General features: G+C 38.7%; 1 protein-coding gene across 8 annotated transcripts in view; it reads left to right on the top strand.

Annotated features, from left to right (window-relative positions):
• The window catches only part of L3MBTL3 (L3MBTL histone methyl-lysine binding protein 3), a 76,546-nt gene that overhangs the window by 11,330 nt on the left and 42,899 nt on the right, over positions 1-22,317 (top strand). For 6 of the 8 annotated variants that reach the window (XM_085055969.1, XM_085055972.1, XM_085055971.1 and 3 more), the window contains exons 3-8: positions 11,327-11,438; positions 13,594-13,753; positions 14,753-14,891; positions 16,202-16,331; positions 18,515-18,606; positions 21,147-21,251. In XM_085055969.1, coding sequence (XP_084912095.1) covers positions 11,327-11,438; positions 13,594-13,753; positions 14,753-14,891; positions 16,202-16,331; positions 18,515-18,606; positions 21,147-21,251 — 738 coding nt within the window. The remainder of the gene's footprint in view (positions 1-11,326; positions 11,439-13,593; positions 13,754-14,752; positions 14,892-16,201; positions 16,332-18,514; positions 18,607-21,146; positions 21,252-22,317) is intronic. The other 2 variants (XM_085055970.1, XM_085055967.1) reach the window with 1 other exon arrangement.

The raw sequence follows: 22,317 nt of genomic DNA, 5'->3' as shown, positions 1-22,317 counted from the left end.
ACAGCCCCTACCAGGTTTGGTGGATTTGCTCCAGTATGTGAATGCCTTTCTCCTGCTAGACACAGCAGCCTGCATATGCTCTCATCAGCATTATTAAATGGAGGAGAATGATGCATTCCCTTGTCCTGCTGGCTGCCCTCTTGCTCAGGCAGCCTGGGGTGCTCCTGGCCACCTTTGCTGCCAGGGCACATTGCTGACTCGTTCAGCTCACTGGTTTTCTGCAAAGCTGCTCTCAGATAGCCAGCTCCTGGTCTGAACTAGTGCATGTGGATGCTCTGTTCCAGGTGCAGGGCCTAGTGCCTGCTTTGGTGGACTTGCATGGTATCTTCTTAGCCCATTTTCTTCAGTATGTTGAGGTCTATCTGAGCAGCAACACTGCACTTCGGGTTATCAGCCATTCCCTTCAATTACATAGTTTGCTCTTCCTGCCTGCACACATAGGGAAGCCTTTCTTGTTGCCTTTGCTTGTTTATTCTCTGATGGAGCTTTGGATTTCCTAATTCTATCACTGTACACTACAGCAATATCACTATATATCTTGTCTATAAAGTTTCCTGTTCCACATTCTGCTTACCTTCTTTTCCTTTTTGAAAAAAGTCAGGAGTCACTAGTCATTCATGCTGGCCTTCATCTGTGTTTGCTTAACTTCTTGCACATTGACATGCCTCATTCTCCTGGTGTGAAGTCCCTGGAGAGGGAGACAGACTTCCTGGGCCTATTTACCCTTTAAAACAGTCTCCTATATGATCCTGCCAAGCAGATCTCTGGACAAGCCAAAATACGCCTTTTCTGAAGTCCAGTGCTGCTGTTTCCTTTCGTTGGCTTCTTTCAGAATTTCAGACTTCATCTCATGGTGATGATGATAGCCAAGACTGTGATCAGCTTCTACATGCCTGAATGGTTCTGCATATTTTAAAAGAATCCAGGCTTTTAAAATTAAGCAACATTGTGTGAAAGGGAAGTGTAGTACTGGAATATTTGAGCAATAGAGAAGGAAACAGTGCAAGAAAATATAATAATCTCATAGAAATCACTGGTTTCTGCTTTTTTCAGTTGTGGTTACCCTATGTCAAACAAAACTGAAGCAAAGTTTGAGTCACTAATTAGTAGAGGAATGGGAAAGTTTCTGTGTAAAGTGAGGGGAAGGAGCTGGGAGGTAGCTCAGGGTAACTTCAAGAAAACATGTAAGAAGATTCTTAACTATGTCCTTTTCATGAAAACATGAGCTTCATTTTAAAGCTGCTCTTTTGTTTCGTTTACATATTTATTTTAATTTGAAAACAAACATATATTTGATTCTTGGACAGAGATTCTTTCTTTGATCCAAGCATTAGGAAGGGTGCATTCAGAGGTACAATAGTAGTCTACCCAGAATGGTGAGAGATACCGAGTATTGGCCTGGCAGCTTCTTTTTTAGGTTATTATCTGGGGGGTTTGTTTGCTTGTTTGCATTTTTTTAAATACAAAAGCCAGGGGTTGAAGAGAAGAAAGGGATGAAATTGAAATGGAGCCATTTTAAGACTGACTGAAGGAAAAATATTTTCTAACAATGCAGAATTAGCCTGAGGAGGTCACTGTACCAGGGAGCATCTAGATTCAGTGAGTGGCTAGGTGTTTACATGGATAACAAAACAATTTGAGCTGTTAAAATAGTAGGGACTTTAAAGCTTCTATGATAATTGCAATAACTCATATTTCAGGACTGCTTCTAAATACTGATGGTTAAAAGGGTGACTAATCACTTGAAATTGTGATCACGGAAGGTATGTTATGCTCTTTGTGGAATTCTCAGAATGGGGTGAATGAGGATTATTTACCTTAACTGTCCTGACCACACAGTATTTTACTATTGTGTCCTGAACCTAAGGAAAATGACATTACCTAGCACTTGCTTATTGTAAGCCTGCATGTTTCTTTCAAAAATTATAATAGACTTGTTTCACTAAAGGTATCAAACCATTGTCATGTATTTACATCAAAATGCACTCGAAAAATATGGTGAAAACACTGAAGAGCAAGATACTCAAATGCAAATATTCTATTTTTACAGCTTGGAATGTCTGAGGTGTTTTACAACAAATAATAAGCAATAGCTTAAATATCAATTGCAGACAATGTGTTGCCTAAATTCTCACATTTAGTCTTTCCCTTTGTAAAATGTTGGGGGAAAATGTCTTTGAACCGTCAGATTTGGTTAACTATATTAAGCATATTAAGTTAAACCACTACCAAAATATTGAAATACTGATTTTTAATACAGACTTTTTAGGGAGTTGTGTACTTGAAGTCTTTATTTTTAGTCATATAAATCATACAGCATTTGCTTGTCTTTACTGCTTGCATGATGAAGCTTCATGCTTATTTTAACATACGCGTGTTTTAAGAAGTCTCTTTTCTTGTGTGCTGTATTAATATCCAGCCTGGGATTATCAGGCAATACTTTTTAGAACCACTTCATTTTTGTGAATATGAATTCCTGAATGACTAAAAGTTGGTAAAACACTATTCTAAGTAGAGCGAAATGTTTCTTGAAACATTTAAAAATAACTTTTCCTTAATTTCCTCAATAATTTCTTAAATCTAATTTTTTTATGATACAGAAGAACATCTAAATTAGATATAGATACTTGGATGTTTTGTTTCTGTTGTGAAGTCCTATAGGCAGTTTCATGCCTACCAGACTTCAGTGAGATGAGCTGCACCAGGGGGCACTCACTTCCCAGTCTAACCAAAACAAGGGAGCCAAATCAATACCAAGCTTCCATTCTCAGCCATGCCAGTCTCTTATTCCTGCATCTGTTTCAATACCACTAAAATGCTGAAAGTGTTCTTTTCCTATGACTTTGGGCACTGTTAATTGTTAGGGTTTTGTTGCTTGTAGTTGGAGAAGGCTGTGGGAGTATGTTCTCATACAGATTTTGTTAAAAATCTTCAGCAAAAATAGTTAACACTCCTTGAACGCTGCTTTGAGCATGCTGTGTGACAGATAAGTAGTGAGTAGTTGTGGAAAATGCTAGAATTTCAAATTACACAGGCAGTAGGGAGAATTAAAAATTGTACAGTATGATGCTCTGAAGACTGTGAACAAAAATTTTAGCATTGTATATTAGTTCTTTCAAGATGTTTAAATAAAACAGAAAACTTGAATTCCAGTGGAATTTAAAATAGTTTACAAATTACAGAATGCCTTCATGTGGCAGGCAAAGTAATGTATGCTCATCTGAAAAACATCAATGCTTACCAGTTATTCTGCATGGTGTGAATGTAAATGTGAAATACTCCTCTTTTCTCTCCCTCTTTTTATTTTTATTTTTTTTGAATCTCTGTGCTGAGTGCACACAGTAACACCATGGCTTCAAGATTTAAATATACTCATTAAATTGGAAAAGCTGTAATAATTTACAGTCACTTCCTACTGCAGTGACAGAAGTTTATGAAGTACTTCTTAATGCATTTTCTAGTGCTGTGTTTGGAAAGTGAGCAGTTATATACTGCGTGGACAGAATTTTGGTTGTTATTTCCAGCTTGCCCATTGTGCTTGAACATAAAGAAAAAGAATTAAGATCTGATGATGAAAAAATTAACCTGTAAATAAGGTTGGGCAGCAAATATTGTAGAAAACAAACTAGAGAAGTGAAACTGAATGGTGCAATAATGGCCAGTGGTGTTCGGTATTTCCAGCAGTGCTGTAAAGAAGGTCACAATGATTTGGATTGCTGTGCTCTTGGATGCAGGGGTGCAGCAACTCAAGGCAGTAAAGTACATCCTTCCACCTGCCTGTTCTGAAATTGCTTTCAGGCTTGCCTGAGGTAATTAACAATTTGAGAACAACTTATTTTCTCACACTATTACAGAAACATCAATAGTATCTCGGGCAGTAACTTAGTACAGTGCTTCTTCAGTGCAAAGCTGTTTCTGTTATCACATGGTGGCATGTGCTGCACTTGGTGTCTGGAGAGGCAGGACAGTCTGTGAGAGTGGTGTCCCTGGGGAACATCAGCTGCTGGTAACTGGTGAAATCACTGCCTGCACTGGGAAGGTGCTGTTCCAGAGAGAAGATGGATTCTCTGCAGGGAAGTTGGTAAGAAGTACCATAGCGAGCAGAAAGCAAGGTAGATGGGCACTTTCTCTGACTATGTGTGAGCCCCAGCTGATCTACCTAGTGGCTTGGTCCTTTCCTCATGAAATTAACTTTATTCTGTTGCAATTTAATGTAATTCATTAGCTCTTGCTCTGCTTCATTGCCACAGATTTCTGGTTGAAACTTTGCAATGTCATAAGATGACTCAACCTTATGTAAGAAAAAAAAAAAAACCCAAAATGGAAATTTCACTATTAAAATTGTTAAAACTGCAGAGGCAAGAAATTTAGGTTTGCCTTTGGATCATTATTTGGGTTTCCTCATGTGTAGTCATGGTAGTCTTCCCTTAAGCGATCACATGCTATTTTACCACAAAATCTCCTGGTACCATTTGCTGTAGATGCTGTTAAACTTGTAAACAACAGGGCAGAGGGTTTCAGGAAGGAAAAGGAATAGCTTTGTGATTATTGCAGGTGAATCCCACACAGGAAAGCTTAGCACTTGCTTCTGCCCCAGCCTTCTTGCGCAGTGCTGAACAACTCACTGGAACCAAAATTTTGGCAGGTAGCCATTTTTTATTTGTTGCTAGCTTGGGCTTCCCATGAGATATTAGTGTTTTGTATTTAGAAATATTCTGGCCAAAATAATTTGGAGCCAGGGTTGCCTTGTAGGTCAACTTCTGGATCAATAAGCGTCATCTTGGCAGGCCTTGACTTCTAGCTCTGTTGCTGATTTATGTGTCACCTTAAGAAAGTCTGTTTAGCTGCAATTTCCTACTCAAGTGGAGATAATAAGGCAGACTGAGTTTGCAGTGTAGAGAAATCAGTGGGAAGCCCTCTGGTACCAAGATAATTCTTGAGCACTTGAAGCAGGATGGAGGGGTTTGGAAGAGCCTGAGGAGTGTCTAAGAATAAAATAGATAAACATTACTGCAGACAAGACTGAGGTATTGGTATATGCTGGGAAAATGTCAGTCTCTCTTGCTAAACGTACATGTTTTTTGATGGTACCTTAAGCTTTCCATTCAGCAGTGATGAGAGAATGTTCCTATTATTTTTATTTTTGGAAGGATATGATTTGATAGCAATCCCTTCCTGCCTGTGCCTGTCCAGGTAGGAAAAAGCCCTTTTGGGTGCAAATTGCTCTCTCATCTTTGTTACTTAAGGATTAGCCTATTGCAGTGTTACTGAAGCATCTTAAAACCAATCCAAGATTGGTGGATGTGCTTGACTTTCTTGCTGACAGCATCATTCCAGTGAAAGTGGGTCTGGCCTTGCCCTTTGGTCGTGGTGAGGAATTTAATCTCTGCTGTTGATGATTTAGGGAGCCCTAGATACCTGGGATCCTATTTAAGTTCTTTGTCTTTTGCCTTTCTTGCAGAGTTGCAGTGTGCAGGCAGGATCCCTTCTCATCATTAAAGAAATGGAATTATCAGGTGCAGGAGCACATTTCCCTGAAATTCTCTATCCCTGAAAGAGTCAAAATTTTGTGAAGAGACAAGTGTAAGGGATCACATGCTTACTGAGTGCTTTAAAATAAGTTGGGAGCAGAGTACTCAGAAGGATGAAGAGCTAGCAAGAGAGGGCTTTTTTTCTTTTTTAAGTGGCTGAGAACAGAGATTTTGTTTCAGGAGTTATTTGGCACTGTATTGTAACAGTAATTGCTAGACTGCCTAAAGCTTTTTTAGATACATGTTCTTTGCTGTTGGTTTGTTGTTTTTTTTAAAGAGAATAAACAGTCATTCTGCTTTCAAATCATGCAGAGTAAATAAGACTGGCTTTACTGCTTGAAGAAAGAGTATAAAAATACCAACAGTTGCCTCATTTTTCTGAATGCTGTCCAGCCCTTGCCTGGGGCAGGGGTTCTGTGGAAAGAATAGTATGTGATTGTGCATGTAAAGAGTGTATCACACACACAGGGAAGAGGGATCTGGTTAAATGGACAAGCTCTGGCATTTAATAACCTATTCAACTTAAGTAATACGTAAAAAATAGTTCGGCATGTAGCAGGATGTGGTTGGACAGTTCAATGGTGACAGGCAATTCCACTGCTATAAAGAGACAAGAAGCTGTGAAATGCCAGAAAAGCTCTGATTTTCTGCTGATGAGCAGTCCCACTGAAACCCCTGTGACTAAATGGTGATTAACATCAAGAATGATGATAACATTTTGCTAGCCAGAGATCAGAATGTAGTTCTTCGGCTTGTATCACTGAAGTTCCAGGTGTCAGTCCTCTTGAGAAACTGCTGTGTAATTCTGCTGCTTCAAGCTTAGCTGCTTCATAGGCATAAAGAGCATCAAGCGTTTACCCAATTTACTTCTGTTTTGGATAATAAAAATTTTGCAGGTTTCTTCTGAGTGTGTCCACAATCACTGTTGAGGTGTCAGGATATGTTTTATTGCTGAAGTTACTGTCAGAATGCAGCAACAATTGTCTTTATTGCAATAAACTCTTTGTCCTTATCTTGCCCAGTAGATGGTAGTGTTGGCTGATTTTTCTAATTTATTTTAAAGCTGTGCATTAACATATGTGGGGGTTTTGTTTTTTTTTTTTTCTTTTGCACTTCAGTTGTTCTTCCTTTTTCCCCATTTAATTTGTCAGTTCTCCCAAACAATAATTTTACCATATATAAAATGATAGCAACCTTTATTCTGATTTGCTGTCTGTGGGAACTGATGAGATCTTTCACATTCTTAAGAGGGCACAAGTAACAGCAAACACTGATGGTCTGATTTCTGTTGCTCTGAATTGGACATATGTAACAATGGGGACTTAATTTGACACTAGATTGTATTTATTTGTTCCCAACAGGTTTGAGTTTGTAAGAATTAATCTGCAATATGATAGACATTTTGCATTGTTTGCAATTTTTTTTCATCCCATGTAGAGAAAAATGCTCAAGAGCACTTTTATGAAATGTGGAGAAAGAGAACCAAAAGCTCTTTTAACATTTAATTACCCCTACATAAAACTGCAGCATATTGCAGCCAGCAGGATAAGGCAAAGAACTTCCATTAGAAATGGAAATGCTCTGGAAACCCACTGGAGGAGAGGCAGCAGCGGTCCACTTTTGGTGTTATGCTTTGTCGTGTTCCCTAGGACTTCCCTGGCTCAGCACAGTACAGGGTGGGCCAAGAATAACGGGCTGAACAAGAAGATTGAGCACAATTTCATAAAAACAGAAGTAGCTTGTGCTTAGCTTAATAAAATCAAGTTTGAGGAGGTACATAATTCCTTGCTTTATCATATACCAAGACAGTAAATGTTAGGGTACTATGGCTGTGTAATCCATAGGGTGATGTGGCTTAAGAGAAAATGGGTACAATGTGACTATGAATACATGGAAATTGAAACACAAAAGGAGGTTTTTCAAGAAAGAAATTCCGGAATGTACTTTCAGTCCAGTGACACTGGTAACATAAAATCTCGCTGCTTCTGAAACTACTATTTATGAAATACTTCATGTGTTACTATTGCTTGCAATAGACAAAGGCTTCATATCAGTGACTTACGATAATTGTTCCAGTCCTGTGCAAATTTTCATACAATTTTAATTTTTTTGAAAATGTTAATTGAAAGTGATTTTGGTCCATGTAGAAAAACTTGGCACGTGGACAGGCAGAAATGGTTCAAAAATTATTGATAATGTTTGATTATTATTTATTTAAGCCTTGGCTCTTTCCTCAGTATGTTTGTTATGTGTTGAATGAATATTAAAATGTTCCTGGAGATAAAATTAACAGTCATATAAGCTGAAATTTTAGTATTGTTTCCCGAGAATGTGAAAATGTATTTCAGCTCTGACTGGAAGGAATCTCTAATGGTGTTTAAATGGAAGCTACTGTTCTTAAAGTTACTGTTCTTGTGGAAACTGCAGACAAGGCAGCTGAGTAAGCTCTGTGTTGTATATTTACCTGCTAGCAGTTGGACTCATCTTGCCAACTCAGTTACAATATATTTGTGTAAAAAGAATTGCAGTTGCTTGAAGCACATGTATTTTTGCCCTCGTTGTTCACCTATACATGAAACTTCAGAAGTTAAATTTTCTATCCAAATGTTGTATTTATTCCTGTTTATCTTTCTGTGAATTTGCTCAGGAAAGCGTTGAGGTTTCTTTCTCTTATTTGTTGCTGTCTGATCTTTTAAGACTGTTGGCTCCATAGGGTGGGACAGAGAATTATCTTAAGAGGTTACTTAAAATTTGCCAGTAGGCATTTGACAAAAGTCAAGTGGATTAAATTTGTACCCAACAAGCCTTATAATTTTTTCTCTTTAAAACATTGAAGTGACAAAAATCAGGGTTTTTATGAATTTATTTGTAAAGTAATTGGTAATGATTAGCCTGACTTAGTTTCCGTCAAGAGGAATTTTACTGTTTGATGCAATGAATGCAGATTTAAGGGAAATCCCTTCATCCAATGCAAGTTTCTGTATTTACTTGGGGAGTTTTGTGACTTGAAAATAAATTTTTAGTTCTCAGAAACCTATGGATCCATCCTCAGAAGTTAGCTCAATGGCACTGTTTCTTTCCTTCTGTGTCACCTGCTGTGAAATTTCAAACTGTCAAGACACCTAGGGAAGTGTCTGGGATGACTGTTCTTACTGTATTTTGGCTTGGAGGAACTACTATGATGAAACCTTTACTTTTAGGTTTTCTGTTGCCTACTTTCTAAGTAGAAGAGACAAATGTGTTGAATTTTTTTCATAGACATATAAACCACCATTAATCTAGATCCCTTTTTGTCATGCTTCCAGCAGTAGACACGAGTTGGCATGTTGCTCTGGCAGCTCTTTTCCTGTGATGACTTTGTGCAGCATGCTGCTTTGTACATCTATTTATATTGTTTTTAAGCAATTAACCTTTGTCTCAAGTTGTTTATGTCTTTTCCTCTCCCAAACTAAAACCAGAGTATGGCTCCCCAGGTCTGAGGCGTTGTTCTGGTTAGCTGCAAGGAGCCCGGCGGATGCATTAGCACTGATGCTGTTGCTGGGGGAATAGGGAGTGAGAGCAGATGTGAATTCAAGTTTGCATCGAAACAGGGGCCAGAGGCCTCTGACACTGGTAAAGCGGAGGCTGCAGGCAAAACCAGGAGTTACAGTGGTCAGTGAGGCAGTGTCCAGTTGGACTCTTGTGCCCTCCCGCCTGCTAAGGCAGTAGCAAGCTGTTACTCCGCATCACTGAGACCATCTTAGCATGGTGGCCTGACTGTTGAAGAGCTTTTCCTTAGTGGTTCAGCTCTTGCTGTTGTTAACAGCCTCCAGGGAAGGGGTAGCTGGGAGCAACCTTCCTTACAGTCATCTGTCTTCCATTGTTTGGTGCCTATCAGTCAGTCCTCTGGAGCCAGAAGGGCTGGCAAGTCACTGCTTCACCTGGGGTGATGCCCTTACATACCATGGGAGGCCGTGGTGAAGGAGGAATGTGTGTGTGGTGTCAGGGCTGGACGTTGATCAAATCATGCAGAAATATCCCAGGTATTTAGGTATCCCAAGACTGTTCAGAAACACCTTTGGTGTATGTATGGTCCAGCTGATCTTGTATGAAGGTGTGGGAGAGTGTTTCCTGTTCCCAGTCGGCTGCTAGGCTGCAGCAACCTGCAGGTGTCTTGGTCCATGTTCACAGCTTGCCTGCTGTGAGACAGCTCTTGCAGAGTTGGAGCTCTTGAAAGCAAGGAAGGTTTTCCTCTGGCATCCACCTGTTGCAGAGGCAGCAAAGCACCAATAGCAAAAATGAGCTTAACCAAAATAGGAACAAGACTGAGTCCCTAAGTCAGCTGTAAGACTCTGCCAAATAGTAACTCTGCTGCTTTGTTCTGGGTGGAACAGCATGGATGTCTCTCCACAAACTGAAGTATCAGCACGTGGTGTTTACTGCATTTGGTTGCCTTTCAAAGTTGACCTCGTGGTATTTCAGTCCAGATGGATTTATCAACACTTTGTCCATGCTTTCATATCTGATGTGAGCATAGCTGATCACAGGTTAGAATCTTAGCTCCAGACATCATATGGTTGTGTGAGGGCATCTTCTTGCTTTCACTCCCCTGAGCGTATTATTTCTTAGCTGTTCACATTCCTTAGGAACTATTGGCTCATTGCAAATGGTAAGGCTGCAAGGACTGTATTACTGAAAGCACAATATTGTATTATGTGTATTTGGGTGTCACCTTTGCTTGCAGCCAGAATGGCTTTTTTTCAGTACTGTACCATAGCAGGGTCCAAAGTGAATGCGAGTGATGTGTTCAACAGCTTTTGGAGGCGCAGAGAGGGCCAGTGTAATGCCAGGCAGTTATTCCCTTTCTCATTTTCCCAGGGTAAATTTGCCTGACCAGAGAAATAGTAATAGGCTTCATGCTACTGCCTTAAAGGAGTATTCTCTCTGGTGAAGCTTTGAAAGACTCTCTCAGGTGTAATTTTTCCTGTTGAAAGCCGTTGGTGAGAGTACCACACTGATAAAGACCTGTTCTCTGTGGCGAAGGCACCCATTTGCTGTTCAGAGCAGACAGTCAGGGACAAAGCACTGCCTTGAGCTAAACCCCTGCAAGCAGCTGGGCCTGCAGACCACGCAGTGACTGGGAAGCTATTTTCATGTGGTAGTGCTGTAATCACTACGGCATTGGGAAGAAACTTTTCTGCTGGCAGCAGGACTGCTATAACTCGTGGTGCTCCAGTGTAAGCACAGCATGTGGGGTATTGTTGAGCCTTGTGTCTGGCTGACAGTAATATCACATTCAGCGTGTAATTAAACACCTCATAAACTGCCTTGAGATGTTTGTTTATGTGCACTTTATAGTGGTGAAGTACTGTGTTTTCAGAGGATGCTGAAATTTCTGTACTCTGTGAAGCATTTGGCGTGTGTTCATTCAAGTCCCTTGTCCTCAGAAAGAATACTCAGTGTCTGGAGTGTGTTATTCTGCTGGCAATGAAAAACATATGGTTAGAAATTCAAATTCCCATGAATTTCTGTTCCTGATTTTATTTGTGTGTGTAAGTTAGATACTGATCTGTATGTGGAGGCATCTGTATCAGTATATATTGCAAATTAATATTTATAGATATCAAAATGAATTCACATTTGACTTGATAGAAACAAGAAAGGCTTGTTTTGAATTCCACGGGGATAAGCAGAAACACATAGAAAATAGGCAGTGTGGTGAGAACACCATGTAAAAACTATATTGAATAGAAGATAGTCCAAAAGACTTCTAGTAAATTTTCACTATACTCTATGCCATTTGCTTTGTCTTACAGTTTAGAGTCAATGAATTTGGGGCCCTGGAAGTGATTACAGATGAAACTGAGATGGAAAGTGTTAAAAAGGCAACTGCTACCACAACCTGGATGGTTCCAACTGCTCAAGAAGGTCAGTTAAGAGGCAGTAAACATTTTCTGTGGTAGACTGTAGTTTCTTTAATGTATCAGTTTTCCTTAAAGCTTGCCTCCAAAATAAAAAACCAACAACTTACTTGGCTTTAATGGGTGCAGTTCATCTCTGATGAAGTAACCTGTTTCTTGGGATGTAAATAAGTATGAAAACTAATTTATTTCAAGTTAAAAGGAAATAATTCCACTGGTAAACGTCTGAAGTTCAATTACAGACATGATTTTTTCCCTACAGTAATTTTCTCTAAATTTAGAATTGGTATTTTTCCTCCATTTAATGTGCGAAATAGTAACTTTCTTTAAATTATTGAGAATTTTTTAGAGGTCATTTTTGTTGAGCTGGTTCTCCAGACTGCCCACAGACTTTACTAACTGCCTAGAGTTCATTTGTGCACTGCAAAATGCCTTCATATGATCTGCTCAGCTGCCATCACCGATGTCAGTGCTAGATGTGGAGTGTGAACCCACATAGATGCCTTGCTCCTGCCCACAGTGCTTTTGTGCAGTATTAAAATCAGTCTGTAGAAACAGCTTATGTTTCTCTTAAATGATGACATTCTAAGAATTGTAGTATCTGTCTACCAGATAAGGTGTTTCCTCAATTTAAAATACTGGAGTAAGAAACATCTGTTTTGTTCAAGGAAGGTTGATTTACATGGTCCTAAATTACTGCAATCTTTTTACACTGACTCCAGTAATTATGGAGTAGTGGGAAAGAGAATATCACAACTGGTTTTGCAATTGTCTACAACTACCTAGTTTTTTCCTTGTTGACATTACATTACATCAATGTTCTTTTAAAATATGCATTAAGTCCTTTGAAAAGCAGACTTAACAATTTTTGTTTAATAATCAGCCCTATAACGGTGAGAAGCAAAGCCAGTGATAGTTTTCCTTTGCTGCTCCGTCGCCATTAGATCATAATTGTCGTGTAGAACATTTACACTGGTGGGAAAGTAGTCTGGGCCCCCCCCGATGTCTGAAGCTCCAGACCACAGTTAATGTGTTCTGTAGCAAGGCTATGATTGTTAATTCAAGTTTCAAGTCTGCGATGAGAGCAGCAACATTGTGATAGTGTAGTAGCTCAACAGGCTCTCTGCTTAGACTGAGAGATCACAGTTACTGACAGTACAGTTTGACAAATCAAAACAAAAAAATTGTGTTTCTACTGAATTCAGCTGTGTTTATGGACACATAAATACATCAAGTAAGAATTCTGCTACTGCCTTACACTGTTCTTGATTAATTTAGTGTTCCCTAAAAGTAAAAACATTGCTAAAATTTTCCATTGTGAGAGGAAATAGTTTTTTTGAGTCACTTATGCTGGTGTGTAAATATAACACACATTATATATTCTTCTAGGGGAGATAGCCTGCATGCAAGAGTTCATTTGACTCTGCTTTCAAAGACTGTACAGTGCTTAAGCAAAATAAATAGTTTGTGACTTGAAATTTGCCTTTCAGGGAGGTGCAAAGACAACAACCTGCTTTAGAGGTTGGAGTACTTGACCGTGCTTCATACTTGGGAGGCAAAGGATCTGTATTCTCTCCTTGATATAGCCTCTCCTAGGCTATATGTCTGTTGTGGGGATATTGCAGCTTAGGATGACTGAGTAACTTAGTATTTGAAGGTTGCTTTGTTAAAAGTTCTGTTATTTTTCGCTTCTGGTGGACCTCAGGGAGGCTGAGCAATAGCTGGTGTTGCTAGAGACTGCAGAATGCAGTCAGTGATTTGCTTCCAGAAATAATTTCACCTAATGAAAGGTAATTGCCCCCAATCCTTTTCTCCCAAATATAGGTATAGGCGTGTCAGCAGGAGATGCGGTCATGGATTCTGAGCAATGATGACTCTGAGCAGTCAGTGTGGTGCCTGTCACAAAATTCAGTCCTTCTATGAGCAGCCACATCAAGCAGTGACAGAATTATAGAATCAGTGGGTTCCTCTCTCCTGCTGCAACATGAAAACCCAACTTGCTTGTCAGTAATATGGACCTCATACAAACACGAACTCCTAGTTCTTCATTCTGACAAGAGTGGTGTGGCTGATGTTTTTCTGTTTGCTTGGCAAGGTTTGCTGAGGATGGTTGGAAATGTATCGCCTCTACCTAAGTGAAGTTAACTTTTGTCATTGTGCAGCCTTTTCAGAAAAGACAGGGATCCCCACAAGGTTGAAGGAAACTGCAAAAGTGGATGGACTTGTTTTCTGTGAAAACTGTTACCACTATGGTACCATAGAAGAATTTGTTCCTGAAGGGAAATTTTGCAGCCAGAAATGTGCCCAGCAAGTAAAAAACAAGTAGGTGCTATAATGAAGCATAGAAACAAAGAATTTGGCATAAATGCAGCATGAGAAAATGAAGTGGTGGGATAAAATGTTCATGGTGGGACAAAGGGTGATATTGAGCAGACAAATTTTGGTGTCACCATTGGTTTAAAATGTTCTTTTCACTGTTTTTTGTGTAAATGCCGTAACAACATTTGGTTTTGTCTAACACTGACATTGAAGGCAGTCCTTTTTACTCAGAGTGTGCTATGTTCTGCTGTCAGATGCAAGCAGTAGAACAGTCTATGGGATGCATGAATCAGTGTCAGACTCCCACCCTGTTTCATAGTCTTTGGAATTAAGATAATCAGTAATGAGATGGTTGGGGTGGTAAGTTAATTATAATTAAGTGCAAGAGCTGTTTTATAGATGACAGTGAGTGAAAACATGAGCATACTGCAGTTTCTCAGTTAATTTTTTTCAGTTAGTGCATTTCATTTCATCATAAAAGCATGTTTGTGTTACTATGTCTATTCTGTATTGCATATTGCTAGATTATGGCAGTTTTTAACATTTATGATTTTGTACATTTTCCTTCATTTTTAGCTAATTGCTTCAAAGTTTTCTGATCTGATTTCTTGTTTAGCAATTTGTACAGTCACATAACAGCTTTCTCCAATTGGATTTGTCAGACTTAACAATTACCTTTGCCTTCCTATCTCTAAACTGCCCTGCAGTCTTAAACATTTCACAGTTTGCTTCTCCAAGAGACTTGATGGTACATGGAAAAAGACACACTGTTTAAAACATGTAGAACTTGTTCAGCATAAGCTGACAGCTTTCCTTTTGCAGTTGCTATTGTGTGTCTTTCATATTAATTCTTTTGACAGACTTAATTTTCAGTAGTATTTCTAGAATATATTTGGTATAATACTGTGGGACCCACACATTTACTTGCTTTTTTTGCTTGTTTTATGAATATGAAAAGTAAATTAATACTGGCTTTGTGTCATTGTCTTACTCTTGTGATAGAGAACCAAAGGAGGAAAATCCCAGCATGGAATGCAATGGGGAAGATGATTCTAAAGGCATTCGGAAAAGAAAAGCCAAATTACCTCTCAAAGAAGAGTCCCGAGATAATGGGGAGAAGAAGGAAAATCCTGATGAAATTGTTAGTATGCATCATAAACCCATTCCTGCAAGTATTTTGTTAGGAGTTTTGCCTTGTATTGCAATGTCAGTAGCTACATCAGTCCATAAAGAGAAGTGACTTCATCACTCTGTCAGAGCCACAATAAGTAGTTTGTTCATTTGCCAATTTAATTATGCCTCAGCAGTAAATTGTAATTATTGACAATGCACTGATAAAACTGTTTTTATCTCTTTTCCCTTCTCTTTTAAGAACAGAACAAAAAGAATTTAAAGGAAAAGTGATGCTAACCTAGACTTGCCATGTCTTCAGCATAGAAAAACAGAAGTACATATTTCCCAACACCTGTTACTTTGTCATTCCGCACATGAATAAATAACTACAGACCAATAATTTATTTACAAAGAAAGCTACACTACAGTTAAAAAGGGAATGCTTTGCATTTTCTTAGTGTAATTTGCCTTTGTAAATCGTAGCCAAAAACTTGGTTTCCTCTTGTGTTGCAGTGTATTGTGCTTTGGGGCACCTGTTGAGTTTTTTCCTTTTGGATTTATTTTTCATTTTAGAGAAAGCTTACCACAGTGCTTTCCCATAATGTTTGTTTTCCTGTAACATTTGTTTTCTTCCCAATAGCTGTGACACTACCTGGAGGGAGCACAGTTTTCAGGGAGAAGGGCAGAGTTCTGCAACCACTGAATTGTCAAAAGGCTGAAGACACTAGAGTTGTCAGGAGGGAATTTGCAGCTCTTTGTGTAGCAGTATCTTAGGCAAAAGTTAGGGGACACCTTCTTGTCGCCATGCATCTGCCCTCCCAGAGAAGTACTTACTCTGCTCAGCTGCTCAAAAAACTGTTAATACACAAACAGTGAAATAAATAAAAAGGATTAGTGCCATTTTGTATTTAATAAAGGAACTGTACAATTGAAAAAAAATACACAAAATCTGTAGATAGGTTTTTCTTTAAATTATTTTGGAAGCATGAACATACCAAAGATACTGTTATCTATCTACTACTACTATCTACTGTTATCTCAGCAAGGCCTGCTGAAGGCTTCCTGATCTGTCCCTGGGTCAGGCAAGACTGACTGGCTGAGTGCCAGGTGGTGAGAGTCCTTCTGCCTGTCATTTTCTCTGTCTTTGCTGTGATTTGTCACTGATGGCTCACTTGGCTTCTTTTAGACATCTGCATGTTTGTAGGTAGGAGAGAGCTGGGTCAATAGTCTTTTAAATGAAGTCACAGCTTAACCTTCAGTGGTATCTCAAGTTTTCTCATACTAGACCTCTAAGCTAATGAGGTTACTGTACTCTTTTTTTTTTTTTTCCTAATTTAGGAGGACAAACCTGAAGGAAGGATTTTGAGAGTCTCACAGAGAGCCAGGAGAAAAAGAAAAGGGGAATTAACAGTATTGAAACAGAGTAAGTTAGACTATGAAACAAAAATCTCAACCATCAAATCTTTAGGTAATATCCAAATCTTATTGTGAATTGTCAGCATTGTTTCACAGAATTCGTATTGCCTATTGAATTTTTTTCAATACTGTAAAAAGACAGTGCCAGTGTTATTTATAGCAATTAAATTTTAAGGCAGCATTTTTAGTGAGTGTAAATGCAACTAATGTACATTCTAGGTTTTTGCTTTTCATCCCTCTAAATGGTGAGAGTATTAGAGGGAATCAGCCCCATTGAGTTCCCAGATGTTGAAAGACATGTATCAAGCAGAAGTGAAAGTTTACTTTTGTTTCCTTGGGGATCAATTTTACATCTTCATTATGTGCTGGAAATAGACACATTTATGGAACTGTTTAGGAATAATTGCTATAATCAATCCAAAGGGACATACACTGCATCAAGCAGCATAATAAAACATATTTTAAACGAGTGCTGTTCTTTCAAGCCTATTTGTATGATAGATAGTTTTAGGAAGAATTGGAGAATCAGCTGCTATTATACCTCACTGGTACACCAACCACAGACCTACATCTTGCCCTCCAGAGTGCTTCTTGTGGTAGATGGGGAGACATTAACAGAGGTTGCCAGGCCACTGATCAACACAGAACTCCAGTTAGCTCTGGTGTACACTAGGCAGATGAGCTACCAGTTGAAGATGCAACAATAAAAGTTATGGAAGATCCCCCTCCCAAGACAGAATTACTCCTGAAATGTTTCTACAGTTGCTTCTAAGGCTGAAGAGATAAGAAACATGTGAGACACAAGCACAAAGCTGATGCTGTGGTGAAATCACTGCTGCCATTGACAGAATGGTCATACAAATTTTTTCTGTTGGGTTTTTTAAATATTTTTATTTGGGAAAGAATCAGTATAAAAGTATAAACCGGTATAAAAAAACACTCTGCATTCAGAGCCAAGCACAAAACCCTATTATTGTGCTGAGCAACTAATTTCTTATATGCAATAGATAAAAACAAGGTAAATCCCAAATAAAATGAGTGTGCTCTAATAGTGTTAAATGATCACTGTCATTCTGAAATTTCTTATCTTTTGGTTACATTATCAGCTTTCTTCAGGAGAGGTTGGCATTGCTATTGTGGTTCATGTTTTAATCATAAAAATGCTTAGCCAGACTGTTACTTAAGGGATTTATTTCTGCTCTGAGTAGCCCACAGTCTGGATCAAGCCAGAATCGTAGTGTGGACTGTGATGAATCCTTCTGCCAGTTTGAGCTTATGGTCTGAAATGCTAAGCTGCCTGCGCAGAGGAGGCATTTTAGGTGGAGATCAGCAGAGCAGAGTAGAGGTGTGTGAAAGTAGATGCTTACATGGCCAGCCTCACAGGCTTCTCTGTTCACACAGAGCTGTGCTCTTCTCTTCTCTTCTTGAAATTCCTGGCTATTGATGGTGCAAGTAGTGCCTTATTTTCAAGGCCAAAAAAACTGTGTGACTGTAAGCAATATTGCAGTTACTATGCAAGTGTATGTGAGTGTTCATGCTGTATGAGCAAACCTGAAACTGGAGGTTTCTGTCATATGCTAATGACATGATGGGGACAGAAAGCACTGGTGACAGTTCTGAGAGCTTGGAGGAAATACTGTTAAATCACTGCCTTTGTACCCAAAACCATCAAACTATAAAGTGATGGTTTATAGTTAAGATGAGATTAAGGTGCGAAACATACTGAGTACTGCTAAAGAACAGGGTATTACAACTGTGATGAAAAAAACCTATTAGGAGTGGTGTCCAGTTGAAAATGCTTTCCACTAAAAGAAGTACATGGGGGGAAAAGAAGCCCCTTAAAATACTGAGTTATTTTGTGATTTGAACTCACTCTTTTACACATTTGCAAATTGTATATCTTAATGCTTCTTAGGAGCAATAAGTAAAAATGGATTAGAGCAAGACTTTGTAAGCTGTTCTTGTCAGCTGAAGGAGTTTTTTCTTATTACTTACCAAGGTTTGAGCTGCTGGAAATGTTTCTGGACAAACCAGGAACCTTCATGTTCCCAGTGCCTTTAAACTTAGAGAGCTTCTCCTTTTTCTGAAATAAATTCTGAACAACACCATGAGTGCATTTCATAAAATGTAGATTTGAGATAAGTATATTTTAAGTTTCAAAATGCTGTGGGGCTTTTTTTTTCTTGAGACAGTAACAGCTACAGAATTATTTCACTGTTTTTTGCTTTTTTGTAGCTGTACCCTCTAAAGGAAGGCAAACATGGTGTTGGGCATCCTATCTGGAAGAAGAACGGGCCATTGCAGTACCTACTAAGCTTTTTAAAGAGGTATGACCTTCTGAAATTGAAGTCAGTCAACCACCTAAGATCATTAAATTTCTAGGAAATCAATAAACAAGAATAATTTGAAGATTTTACACTTTTATGGGGGAAAACCTGCATGATGAAAATAATGCTGTGTTCACCAGCAATTATGAAAGTAGTTATCTTTCTCTGTTTTTCAGAGAATTCTGTTTTTGTAAATGAGTGCTGTCAAATCAGACTGTAGAAAGCAGATGCTTTTCTAAAATCTGCAAATTCTAGCATTTCCTTCTAATCTCTGAAGCTAGAAGTGTGATACATACCCACACTTTTTCATGCCATATCATTTTCTTTAAATATGTTTAGAAAGGTGGTACAAAGGTCATCTTTTGCCTTGTTGCTTTGGTTATATTACCTGTCTTTTCTTCAGCTTCTTCTGACATTATATTTTGTTACTACATCAGATGCTACTTTGTCCTGTTCTCCTTTTGCCTGTCATCTGACTGGATGTCACGTCATCATGTCCTGCTTGTCTTTTGCCTGCTATGGTAGCCTTTGTCATTTCAGTGCTTTCATTAGTGCCACCTCTCTTGCTTGGAAGAGAGCTCTGTATCCAAATCCACAGGGTTTCAGTGCTGTCATCTTCTCTTGCAAAAACCTGGTGCAACGTGAACATGTCTCAGCTGCTGTACCCCTTAGATGTGTTACTTTTTTTTTGACAATTCTGCTCTGATTTGTATTCTGTTTCTTGCATTAATTTCTTTCTGTATGCTTCATACTTCAGCTATTAAATCTTTTGTGCAGGAATTAACTTTTCAGCTTACACATGCATGTGATGCTGACCTTTAATTGGTGCTTTTAGATGCTATTGGGTTAGAAGAGTGAAGAACTGGGAGTGAGGTGTGCAGAATCCATAGACTGTAGGTGCAAGAATAAGTTTTCTGACTGTCTTCAGTTATATCCCCCTGTGTTCTATATTGGTTCAAAAATTAACAAGAAAACAATATGGATAAGGAGTGTCCTAGTGGGAAGGTGGATTTACAAAGCGTTGTTCTGCCTGTCTGAAGGTCCATGAAATGCTGTAGCAGCACACAGGCTGATATTGGCTTTGCAGGGTGCTGCACATGGTGGTAAAGTCTGGAGTTACGCAATGTTTCCTGTCTTTTTCTCCACATTGTGCCTTTCTCATTCAGTGCATCTTAATTTAGTAGTTTCATTCAAAGTCTTTAGCCCCTGGGTAAAGCTTGATTTAGTGTGCAGTATTTAAAGTGTTTAGCAGAAAGAGAATTCTTAATAACACTCGGGATTGTCCAGGTAATATTTCTCCATTTTACAGAGGAACAAGCAAGCCACATAAACAGATAGGTTAAAAAAAACCCAAACCAAACATCACCACTGTTTATGAATCCTTGAGTTGTGTTTGCATTTTGAGAATTATTCTTTTTTTCTTTTTATTTTACCAGTTCAGGAGCAGTACTTTTCACTGTGTTGTTTCATACCCTTAGTTAGGAATAGTCGGGATGATGGAGAGTCCTTGCCATTTCCTGGTACTTAGAGTGATTTCTAAGGTGTGTCTCACAAGGTTTCCCTTCCTTCCAAGTGGGTGATACCTCTCTGAATGCCTCCCTTGGTACCCTTCTCCTCCCATTGGGTGCAGAAGTACAGCAGTTGACTTGGGAGCATGTGTTGCTTTTAGACAGAAACAGAAGGAAAAGGGAACATTCAGGATGCTTTTCCTGTTTTTTTCTGTAACCATTTGGGACATAAAGACTGTCTGGCTCTGAATTTGCTAACCTGTGGAAAACTGTTTTCTTCAGTTTTTGTCACTTATTTTTCTGATATTCCCTCCAATTTAACCTTGATATCTGCTACCTTCCTTCCTCTTTATGGAGGGATGCTGATGCCTTCTGGTTGAAAGCATCCATCCTGCTTAGCCTTGTTTTCTCTTTCTGTTTTTTGAAAGATGTTCTTCTGGGTTCATTGTAATGTGATGTAAGGGTAGTCATGTTCCTGTGATGCAGAAATTCTCCTGGAAGACTACATAGTCTGGACTCAGCGTATAAAGTATAGCAAATAGGCCATCTCTATATTCAAACAATATTCAGTATTTCTGCCTTTCGGTTAATCTTTCATGGCCTGAGATGTGGAACTGAAAAGGCAAAATAGAGAATCATTGTTGTGATTATTATAGGAATACACCAGCAAGGTGTCAGTGTCACTGTACAGGCTGAAAAATAAATAAATAAATTGCTAAGATGTTTTATTGACAGTGAAAAAGGTTGGACACAAATCATGCCATCTTCTTTCTCTTGACTCTCTTGCTAATTTTTCCTAATTTTCTTACATACTCTCAAGTTTTAAGTCATTCTAGTTTTTCAAACAATCATCAATTTCTCTTTTCCTCTCTATGTTTATGAAAATATGAAACTTAATCTAAAGTGATTTATTAGTTCTTTCAGAAACATGAATAGTAAATAATCCTTGTGCTATTCCTTGTAAAGATACTGTGTGTTATACTGCTTCTGGTGTGTTTTCATAAGTATTGAAACTGTTCTTTTCCATTGCAGTATCAGTCTTTCCCATACAACAAGAATGGATTCAAGGTAGGGATGAAGCTGGAGGGTGTGGATCCTGAGCACCAGTCGATCTACTGTGTTCTGACAGTGGCTGAGGTAAGTAGAGGCTGCAAGCAGCCATGCTGTGGGGTTCTAGCAGAGACTGAAATCAAACAGCAGCAACTGAAAACCCTCACTCTTACCTAACAGGCAGACAGAAACTATACGTAGGAAGATGGCCTTTAAATTAATAATGCTGTATTATTTGTGCCTGATGGACATGTAAAGAGTGTATTCAGGGCCAATGCAGCAGTGCCTATTTAGACATTTTTAACATACACAGGTGTAGAAAACAGTGTTAGACTAGTTGGATGATGTGTGGTTTTATCTGTAATCCTGTAGTTTGTATTTAAAAGAAAAAAATTAATAGAAAAGTAACATTTGCAGTTGCCCCATTCACTTATACAAATACCTAAAAGTTTCTTGTGTTGCTGTTGTGCTACAATTTATCTAGGCTGATCACCACAGGAATTGCTTGTATTGCCATCCTGTGCAAGTTAACATAAAAACTCAGTTTTTCTTTTTGTTGTGGTTCGTGAAATAGTTTTTCTGATTAACAGCTTCTTTGCTTTCAATAGAGAACCTTCTTCTCAGGTATATTTTGCATATCTTTTAAACCTACCTTTACTTTAGTTTTTGCCTAGTCTTAATGAGTTTTATTTCATTTTTGAATTGCAATGGGGCAACTGGAAGTTATGTCAGTACAAATTAAATGCAAAACAGGGTGACCTGGATGTCAAGATTTTTACTGATGACTGCAGTACATTAATGGCTTTTGACACTCAGGAATATGTGGAGAACCTTTGCACAGAGAGAGTATTGTATCCTGTTTTTCTCTTCCTCTCAGTGGTTGACTTATTACTTCATTAAATAATGAAGTTCTGGAGAATACCTCCGCTGACTTCTCATCTTCAAACAGTTCTCAGTATCTCTCTGGAGAGTCTTTCAAACACACTTATTGTTCAGTGCTCCCTTGCATATCAGTTAACCAGGATAGCTTGAGAACCTCATTATTTGCACTTTGTCCTGGGTTGTATCAGGTGTATTCATGCTCTTCTGTAGGGCTTATGTTATACTCTGATGCTAGGTTGAACCATTTTCAGGTTTTTGAACACTACTGGCA

The sequence above is a fragment of the Lichenostomus cassidix genome, chromosome 3, assembly GCF_008360975.1.
Source record: "Lichenostomus cassidix isolate B80296 chromosome 3, HeHo_3.0, whole genome shotgun sequence".
Classification (NCBI taxonomy): domain Eukaryota; kingdom Metazoa; phylum Chordata; class Aves; order Passeriformes; family Meliphagidae; genus Lichenostomus; species Lichenostomus cassidix.
This window is presented reverse-complemented; position numbering and strand designations above follow the sequence as displayed.